Source organism: Meleagris gallopavo, chromosome 5, assembly GCF_000146605.3.
Source record: "Meleagris gallopavo isolate NT-WF06-2002-E0010 breed Aviagen turkey brand Nicholas breeding stock chromosome 5, Turkey_5.1, whole genome shotgun sequence".
NCBI classification, from domain to species: domain Eukaryota; kingdom Metazoa; phylum Chordata; class Aves; order Galliformes; family Phasianidae; genus Meleagris; species Meleagris gallopavo.
This window is the reverse complement of record NC_015015.2, coordinates 5,559,202-5,568,872: the sequence shown is the minus strand read 5'-3', so window position 1 is coordinate 5,568,872 and position 9,671 is coordinate 5,559,202. Positions and strand designations below refer to the sequence as shown.

Below are 9,671 nucleotides of genomic sequence, written 5' to 3'. Positions count from 1 at the left end.
GCACTTGTAAGATACGTATCTGAGGATAAGAATCTAATGGCAAGAAACCTACAAGAGTTACTTATGGATGCCACGTCAAGATGTGATGTCAGTCCTACATCCTAGGGCAAACATGCTATTCAGTACCTGTGCTTATCCTGTGTTCACTCCTTTCAGTTGCACAGGAGAAGGATTCAAGCTATGCAAGCTAGAAAGGAAAACAACCCAGAAGGTCCCCAGTTATTGATTAGAGTCTTTGTAAAAAAGGACACAAACTGCTTTACTCTCTTCTAGAAAGTCTCAGCCCATTTGATGCAGAGACATGCCTTTGTGACTAAGACTTAATTCAGTTCTGCAGTTGTGCAGAATCAACAGGCAACTTATAGCAGATACCTACTTTGCAAAACTAACTTCAGTGAGGACTAATTTTCACAGAAAGTGATAAGAGCTATCCAGCTTCTTTATGTCTTGCTCATACCTCTGATTTTTAATCCTTGTGTCCAGAAGGCAGGCTCATAGCTGCAGAGCTGTGTTAGTACACTCAGAAAATGTCTGAAGCAATTATATATTGGACAGCCAGACCACAGTAGCGTGGCAATTATCCTGTACTTCACATCCCCTGAGAGAGAGGAGCTAATTACATCACAGCGACATCTTAAGAAGCTTTATGGTATTTCTGATGCTTTTAGGTGTTGCTTGTTGTCAGTGGTTGCAGTCTGTGGAGACCAGAGTTGATTACAGTGAAGAAAATCTGTTACTGTGTTCTTCAGACTTTGGTTAGATCCCAGAATCACGGAAACACAGAATGGTTGGGTTGGAAGCGTCCACAAATCCCCCCCAGCCCCAATCCCTGTCATGGGCTGGTTGCCTCTGAACCCAAACAGGCTGCCCAGGACTCTCCCCCACCTGGCCTCAGGGACCTCTGGGGATGGGGCATTCACAGCTTCTTCTGCACAGCCTGGGCTATTACCTTGCTACCCTCTGAATAAAGGATTTTCCCTGAATGTCTGTTCTACACCTCCTCTCTTCAAGTTTAAAACCATTCTCCCTTGTCTTATCACTATCAGACTGCATACAATGTTCATCTCCCTCTTTTTTACAAGCTCTTTCAAGTAATGGAAGGCCACAGTGAAGACTCCTGGAGCCTTCTCTAAAAAGCCTCACTTCTTCAGCCTGGAGGCTGACACAAGGAGGGATATTCTTATATAGTCACATTAATCTATCTTATTCTAAGATAGTTTAATACTTAATTAGCCTCTGAGTCATCCTGTTCCGTGTATATGCAGAGTGGGAGATGACTCCAGAAGATGTTTGAGAATACCTATGTCTTCTTACTGCCTGAGTCTAACTTCTGTTCTTCATTGGTGTATAGAAATCTAAGGTCCCACCATGCCTAGCATTAGGTGTACATTCCAGCCTTGTCTTTCCAGCTGCCTTACTGACAAAGACCATCTTTAGAGATGATTCAGCTAAAGTTTCTCAGACACCAGTACATCTGCATTGGCAGAAGGAAACTAGAAGGCTTTTCCAGAGTGAACGTGTAGTCTTTAATTTCTCATTATCGGTCTATGATATGGCTATCATCTGTATATGCTTTCTTTCTAGGCAGTGAAGAAAGATAGACTGTCTGAAGGGTAATATGGGCATAATTCAGCCACAACCGTAAAAATACTGACATTTCCCCAACTGCCCCCCCGTTGTGTCTCTAAAGGGTCCCTGAGTAAATCAGCTTGCATGTAGTTGTGTGATTTTCGGATTTCATGTATGTCAGTGAAAACACTATTACGTTACAGCACGTGGAATGTTGAACAGCTAATTAAAATTGCTTTAATCTCTGTTTCTTTCACCAGCCTTCTGCATATTGCACAACTCCTTGGTATGGAGCTTCATGTATTCCGTTTGTAGAACAGGGCAAGACACATTGCCTTGAACAGCTACATAAAACTGTGAGCACAGGAATCCCATATTTCAGCTGATTCCTGTAATTAATCACAGCAAATAATCATCTCAATTTTTTTGCAGTTTGAATACACGTCAGTATGAAATGAGGGAAGAACTCTAGTTGAGTTGCTTTGAGACACCTGTTCCTGCTTGAAAGAGGATGTTCAAGGCACTCTGCTTTGGAAAATGAAGTTAGATCTTCACACTGTCCCAGAATAATACCACAAAAGACAAATGTACTCGATAATTCAAGTGATTCAAAAGTGGATTGCATACCTTTTCTTGCTGTTTCCATAGAAGTTAATTAATAATGTCCTGGGCCCCAGAGAAAGCAGATGGCTGGTGACAACCATCTTCCCTCTTGTGTTGTTTCAGGAAAGGGTAGCACAGTGAGAACTGATTAGCAAGCAAACATAACATCAAATCTAACCTAACAGTGTCCATCCACGCAATTTGCACATCCTTCTTCACCTAGAGATTTGATACTATCACCATCCAAAAGCCCAGTTAGTCCACTGAATGACAGCCAGGTATGCTCATTAACTTTGTTCAAGTGTTTTCATGCAAAAATCAGCACTTTAGGAATCTGTTTCTCTTTACTTCAGAAGGCAGCTCTCTAAACATGAGCTATGCAATTGTCCCTTCCTAGAAACATTTTAAATGAGGCCATGTGGTCAAGCAGATCACACCTTCTCTAGCAAATATTGTCTCCATGAAAAAATAAAGGTTCTGTTCTGTTTAATAACACAGGCACACAAACATGAAACCACCCTTTCACAACAGACAGTGTCTTGGGGAGAAGGCAGGTACATGAGAAGAGGTCAACAAACAGTTCAGATCTTGTGATTGCCAGTCACATTCAGAGGCAGTTCAAGGCCTCCTGCTTTGGAAAAAGCAAGAAGTTAAATCTTCATACTATTGCAGAAGAGTTTCTCAAAAGAAAAGTGTACTTGATAGTACTATATATGTCACTTACTTGTTGCAACACACGATGAATTTAAGTATTTGGAACTATAACCCCAAAGTCCTTTCTCTCAGCTTTGTCTTTGCATTTTGCAAGGTGCTTGCAGTGATTAGTGGAAAAGCTCTCTCATCCTAAATGTCCTTCTGAAGCTGCTTCTCACCTCCCTGTTTCTCAGGCTGTAGATCAAGGGGTTCAGCATGGGGATCAGGAGCGTGTAGAAGACTGCTGAGATTTTCTCCTGCTCCATTGAGTAGCTGGAGCTGGGCTGGATGTAGCTAAAAGTAAGGGATCCAAAGAAAATGGTGATGACTGTCAGGTGAGAGGCACAGGTGTGGAAGGTTTTCTTCCTGCCATCATCTGACTGGATCTTCAGAATGACAGATAGGATGAGCATATAGGAAACAGTGATGACAAAGAGAGTGAAGCTGATGATATAGTAGAGAAAGCTAATAGCAAAGTCTCATTACGATGGGTATCCGAGCATGCAAGTTGCAACAAGGGAGGGATGTCACAAAAGTAATGATTGATGACATTGGGACCACAGAACGGCAGCCCCAGCAAGCCACAGGTGTGTGTCAGTGAGTTCAGGAGTCCCCCCAGGTATGATCCCACCACCAACTGTGTACAGACTCTCTTAGTCATAACAGTGTTGTAGAGCAGTGGGCTACAGATGGCAACGTAACGGTCATACGCCATTGCAGTTAGCAAGAAGCCCTCCGTGGAGATGAAAACAGCAAAGAAGAAAGTCTGGGAAAGGCACGCAGAATAGGAAATGGTTTTGCTCTGCACGAAGAAGCTCCCCAGCACCCTTGGAGCAAAGACAGTAGCAGAGCAGAGGTCGATCATAGACAAGTTACTGAGGAAGAAATACATGGGAGTGTGAAGCTGGAGGTGAGTCCAAATCAAAACGATCATCCCAAGGTTCCCCAGCACGGTGATGATGTAGATCACTAAGAAGGTGAAGAAGAGAGGGACCTGCAGCTCTGTGCGATCTGTCAGTCCTAGGAGGATGAACTGCGTGATCCTGCTGTCATTCTTCCCATCCATCTGACACTTGTGGGATGCCCTGGGAGATCTGCTGAATTACAAAGAGTGGTCAGTGTGAAGGAAATGGTGTTCATTACAAACAGAAAATTGAACTGGCCATTTTAGGTTTATTCTGGAACTGTAGCCTGATCATGCCTTCATGCTGATGTGAGAAGGGGTGCCACAAAGATTTGCAGTTGATATTTTGTTTTGTTACACACCTGGTGGAGCATGTGAAAATCTATGCAAATACTGCAGCAACAAATGTTCTCTTGAATCTCCAATCTCACATGTAACTGATTAGACTTCAAAAGCTAGTGCTATTGCATATAGGTGTTTGTTGGTTTTTTTTTTTTTTTCATAAATGTGACTTTAATCTGGGATTTCTGTCATTTTCCTTTACTAGTCAAAATGTTATGTAGCCAGTCTCCTAGATGTCTTTTACAAAAACAAAACCAGAAGATCAACAACAACATAAACATTGAATTTTTCTGGGGATTTCTTCCAGTTCTGCAACAGTTTCTACTGCAGCTGGGATTTCCAGTTTCAGCTAGTTTCTTCCTCCTCATCATTATCAATACTATTGATCAAATACTTGATATCAGATGCTGTCCGTTTGTATTCCTGACCTGAATTCCAAATTAAAGTCCACACAGACATAGCTAGGAGAAAGACCTGGAAAACACTGTAAATGACTTTTTCCTTATATCCAACCAAAATCTACCCTCTTTAAGCATGAAAACATTTCCTCATGCCCTAGCAGAACAGACTCTGCTAAAGAGTCTGTCCCTTTCTGTCTTACAGCCCCACTTCAGATACCGAGTAGCCATTCTTATTTCACCTTGCAGCCCTCTCTTCTCCAGGCTGCACATCCCCGGCTCTCAGCCTGTCCTCACAGGAGGGTGTTCCATCCCTTGGATCATTTCTGTGGCTGTCTTCTGGACACACTCCAGTAGGTCCATGTCTCTCCTGCACTGAGTACTCCACCTCTGGATGCAGTGCTCCAGGTGAGGTCTCACAGCACAGAGCAGGTAGGATCACCTCCCTCACACTGCTGACCACAATTCTTTTGATGCAGCCCAGGATACAATTGGCTTTCTGGTCTGCAAGGACGCATTGCTGGCTCATGTCCAGCTTCCCATTCTCCAGCGCCCCCAGGTCTTTTTCAGCAGAGCTGGCTCAATCCTTTCATCCCCTAGCTTGTATTGATAGTGGGGGTTACCTTGACCCAGGTGCAAGACCTTGCTTTTGTGATGGCAACTATATCATGGTTTCCTAGTAGCACATGGAAATAGGAAGTTTCTGTCTACTGGTGTCAGAACAAAGCTAAGAACTGAAGGGAAAGAAATGTGAAAGTAGAGAAAGCTTTGCACAATGTAGCAACCTGGGAAGGAACCATCTTCTTAGAAGCACATCGAGAATTGGCAGCCAACACATCCAGCATCATGAAGTTCTAATGCACTGCAGTTTCTTACCTGGGATTGACTTCCGTAGAGCCCAAATTCAGACTGATAGAATTAGGTAGCTATGGACCTGAAGTATATCTCTTTCGACCTGAAACAATTTTTAATTTTTGCCTGTTGTCTTGAATCCTTATCTCCCAGTTATCCTCTGAATGCCAGGCTGGAGTAATCTGATGCAATTTTCCAGGCTTATTACACAAAGAAATAATATTGCAAGTCATTGGTCATCTTGTCAGTTCTTGCAGTTCAAAAATCTACCTGTCTTGATGCTCCATCATTTCACTCAGCCTTAAGCCCTCTTCAGAGCACGAGTTTCTTGCATTGATTTTAGGAATGAGTTAAAGTCAGTGTGCAAGGAACATTTTGATTTTAAAGGAGAGATCTGCAGTATGCTTCTGGGAGCTGGAGCTTGTGCCCTCTGTGGTTTAATACTCCAAGGGCCTGATTATTTCCTTTCATGCTGTTCTGTAGGTATTTACGGATTGCTTTCCTGAGCCTAATGGCCTGAACCTGAGCAGCAGGAACTGCAAGAAGTCAGCTTTCATATCAGTGGTTCTCTTTGAACCTGTTCGATAAATACAGCTCCACATAATCAGCAATTTTAAGTTTTTCAGATAAACAGTCTAGAGACAGATATTAGAGATTAGAGTTTAGAGTTTAACTGCTCTGAAAGAGAAAATTCCTTGCCTTTTGGATGGGTTAGAAGGGACCTTACAGATCCTCCAGCTTCAATCCACACTGTGGGCTGGTTGACTTCCACATCTTTTACCTCCTTGTTCCTCCAGCTGTAGATGAAGGGGTTCAGCATAGGAATCACCACAGTGTAGAACAAAGATGCAATTTTGTCCTTGTCCAGAAAGAAGCTCTTGACAGGTCGCAAATACATGAAGATGAAGGTTCCGTGGAACAAAGAGACAGCCATCAGGTGAGATGTGCAGGTGGAAAAGGCCTTGTATTTGCTCTCCTTGGAGTGGATCTTCAGCACAGATAGAATAATGAAAATATATGAGATGAGGGTGGAAATGATGCTGCTCATCACAACCAAGCTGCCAAAAATGAAAACCAGCAGCTCATTGAGAGCGGTACTGGAAGAAGTCTGAAAGAGTCATAGAATCATAGAATCACAGAATTATAGAATGGCTTGGGTTTGGAGGAACTCCAAGGATAGCCAAGTTCCATCACCCCTTCCACAAGCAAGGCCACCCACCTCCAGATCTGGTACTAGATCAGGCTGCACGGGCCCCATCCAACCTGGCCTTGAACACCTCCAGGGACAGAGTATCCACAACATATCTGGGCAGACTGTTGCAGCAACTCACCACTCTCTCTGTAAAGAACTTCCCCTGACATCCAATCTGAATCTTCTCTCCTGGAGGGAAGAGTGGGCTGTTATCACAAAAGATATGCTTCACCACATTTCAAGAGAAAAAAAGATAGTTTTAGGAAGACAATGGTGTGTACCAAAGAGTTCGGGAAGACCCAGAAGAACAAACCTTTCATCAAACTTCAGCAGAGCATCTCAGTCATGATGGTAATATAAAGCAGAGGTTTATAGATGGCCACATACCAGTCATATGCCATCATAGCTAGCAGCAGACACTCTGAAAGTGTTAACAACACAAAGCTAAAATACTGTGCAATGCAAACTGCATATGTAATTGCTATTGATCCACTTTTGGATTACTTGAAATCACTTTCTTGTAGTGTCATTATAGTCTAATTAGACAAGACTCCCTTGTTTAACTTGGCATGTCCATAACACAGACGTCTACCTCTGAACTGGTTTCTCTCATTTCCCTTCATAATGAAGACCAAACATTTACACTCCAGGATCACAAACTGATTTTAGACTCCCACTCCCACTAGCTGGGGATGACTGAGCCCCAGAAATACCTGTTTGTTCCTTTGCTTGTTTTTTTCCCATGACTTAACAGGAAGTCCAAGTGAAGAACTTGTGTAGACATCTGAATTGGACAAAGAAGGTTAAGTTTGGGAAGAGACAAATGTTCATGTTTGCGATTACCACTGTAGATGTCTACACCTTTTTAGGTGAACGCCTGCTATTGTTTTAAGCATACTGGAAAGCTTTGTTTATGTTTAATATTTTTAGTACGGAAAAAAATGAGTGAAATTCCAAGAAAAAACAAACAACACCAGAAAACTTCACCAGCAGCTATTGGTTATAAATGTTGATAACACCTGGTCTCAAAAGAAAAGCTGTGGGACAAATCTTTGGCATTGGTTCCAAATAGCAAATTATATACTGTCTTTCAACAAGTAAATAGCATGTGTGGTATTATCGAGACTCTGGTCTCCACAGACTGCAACCACTGACAACAAGCAACACCTAAAAGCATCAGAAATACCATAAAGCTTCTTAAGATGTCGCTGTGATGTAATTAGCTCCTCTCTCTCAGGGGATGTGAAGTACAGGATAATTGCCACGCTACTGTGGTCTGGCTGTCCAATATATAATTGCTTCAGACATTTTCTGAGTGTACTAACACAGCTCTGCAGCTATGAGCCTGCCTTCTGGACACAAGGATTAAAAATCAGAGGTATGAGCAAGACATAAAGAAGCTGGATAGCTCTTATCACTTTCTGTGAAAATTAGTCCTCACTGAAGTTAGTTTTGCAAAGTAGGTATCTGCTATAAGTTGCCTGTTGATTCTGCACAACTGCAGAACTGAATTAAGTCTTAGTCACAAAGGCATGTCTCTGCATCAAATGGGCTGAGACTTTCTAGAAGAGAGTAAAGCAGTTTGTGTCCTTTTTTACAAAGACTCTAATCAATAACTGGGGACCTTCTGGGTTGTTTTCCTTTCTAGCTTGCATAGCTTGAATCCTTCTCCTGTGCAACTGAAAGGAGTGAACACAGGATAAGCACAGGTACTGAATAGCATGTTTGCCCTAGGATGTAGGACTGACATCACATCTTGACGTGGCATCCATAAGTAACTCTTGTAGGTTTCTTGCCATTAGATTCTTATCCTCAGATACGTATCTTACAAGTGCATGGAGTAGATGTGATGCATGCCATCCTACTGGTGCCTTACTTCTCTCTGCTAAATGTAAGAAGTCTGGAAGTCTTTGAAGACAAGTTTGGCTGCCGTACATAGCTTTACATGGCTTTATATTGATATGAATGCTCCCTAAAATTGTATCAGGTCTATATTCTTCTCTGGTCAACAAAAACACTTTTGTCCTCACCCAAGAACATGATTAATCTGATGTCTCCACTCACTGCAGAGAAAGAGAGCCTATGCAACTGAAACTCCTAACAAAACCTCAAGATTTTGGATAGCTGGTTTTGGGTGGAATAAAATGAATGGGTAAATAAGATTTTGTTATCTAGGTAGAGTTATTTCTCATAGGAAAATGCATTTTAGGAACTGGGGATTTCCCAAGTCTCTGCTGTGTACTTGTTGATAATGGATGCGAGCACTGCACGTTTCCTTACCTCATTAATTTCTAAGCACTAATAAAAGCTTTATCACCCCTCCTCCTGCAGACAGCACACCAGCCAAGCCTGATGGCTTCAGGAAACTGCACAGCACCAACCACATTCATTCTGTCTGGATTGACAGACAATCCAAGGCTGCAGATGCCTCTCCTCGTGGTGTTTTTAGCCATCTACATCACCACTTTGATGACAAATCTGGGTCTCACTGCATTAATCAGCATAGACATCCAGCTTCAAACACCAATGTATATTTTCCTGCAAAATCTATCATTCACAGATGCTGCTTATTCTACAGTCATCATTCCCAAAATGTTGGCCACGTTTTTGGAAGAAACAAAAACAATTTCATATGGAGGTTGCATTCTGCAGTACTTTAGCTTTGTTTTGTTGTCAATCTCAGAGTGCCTGCTGCTAGCTGTGATGGCATATGACCGGTATGTGGCCATCTGTAAACCTCTGCTTTATACTGTCATCATGACCAAGGCAGTCTGCTGGGGGCTGGTGAAAGGTTTGTACTTCTTGGCCTTCCTCAACTCTCTGATGCACACCAGTGGCTTGCTAAAACTATCCTTTTGCTCTTCAAATGTGGTAAACCATTTCTTCTGTGATATCAGCCCACTCTTCCTGATTTCTTCTTCCAGTACCGCTCTCAATGAGCTGCTGGTTTTCATTTTTGGCAGCTTGTTTATGGTGATCAATATAATTTCCACCCTTATCTCATATATTTTCATTATTCTGACTGTGCTGAGGATTCGCTCCAAGGAGAGCAAATACAAAGCTTTTCCACCTGCACCTCTCACCTGATGGCTGTCTCTTTGTTCCATGGAACCTTCAT

General features: G+C 42.4%; 1 protein-coding gene and 2 pseudogenes across 1 annotated transcript; 1 reads left to right on the top strand and 2 right to left on the bottom strand.

Moving 5' to 3' along the window:
* Positions 1–2,773: 2,773 nt before the first annotated feature.
* Positions 2,774–4,194, bottom strand: LOC100542067 (annotated as a pseudogene).
* Positions 4,195–5,828: 1,634 nt separating this feature from the next.
* Positions 5,829–8,490, bottom strand: LOC100541913 (annotated as a pseudogene).
* A 415-nt stretch (positions 8,491–8,905) lies between these two features.
* LOC104910969 (olfactory receptor-like protein COR6) lies at positions 8,906–9,669 on the top strand (the record flags this gene model as incomplete). Its single annotated transcript, XM_010710911.2, is given in 2 exon segments — positions 8,906–9,617; positions 9,620–9,669. Coding segments are annotated over 2 exon segments (762 nt in total), but the record flags the coding sequence as incomplete, so codon positions are not given.
* Positions 9,670–9,671: the final 2 nt, after the last annotated feature.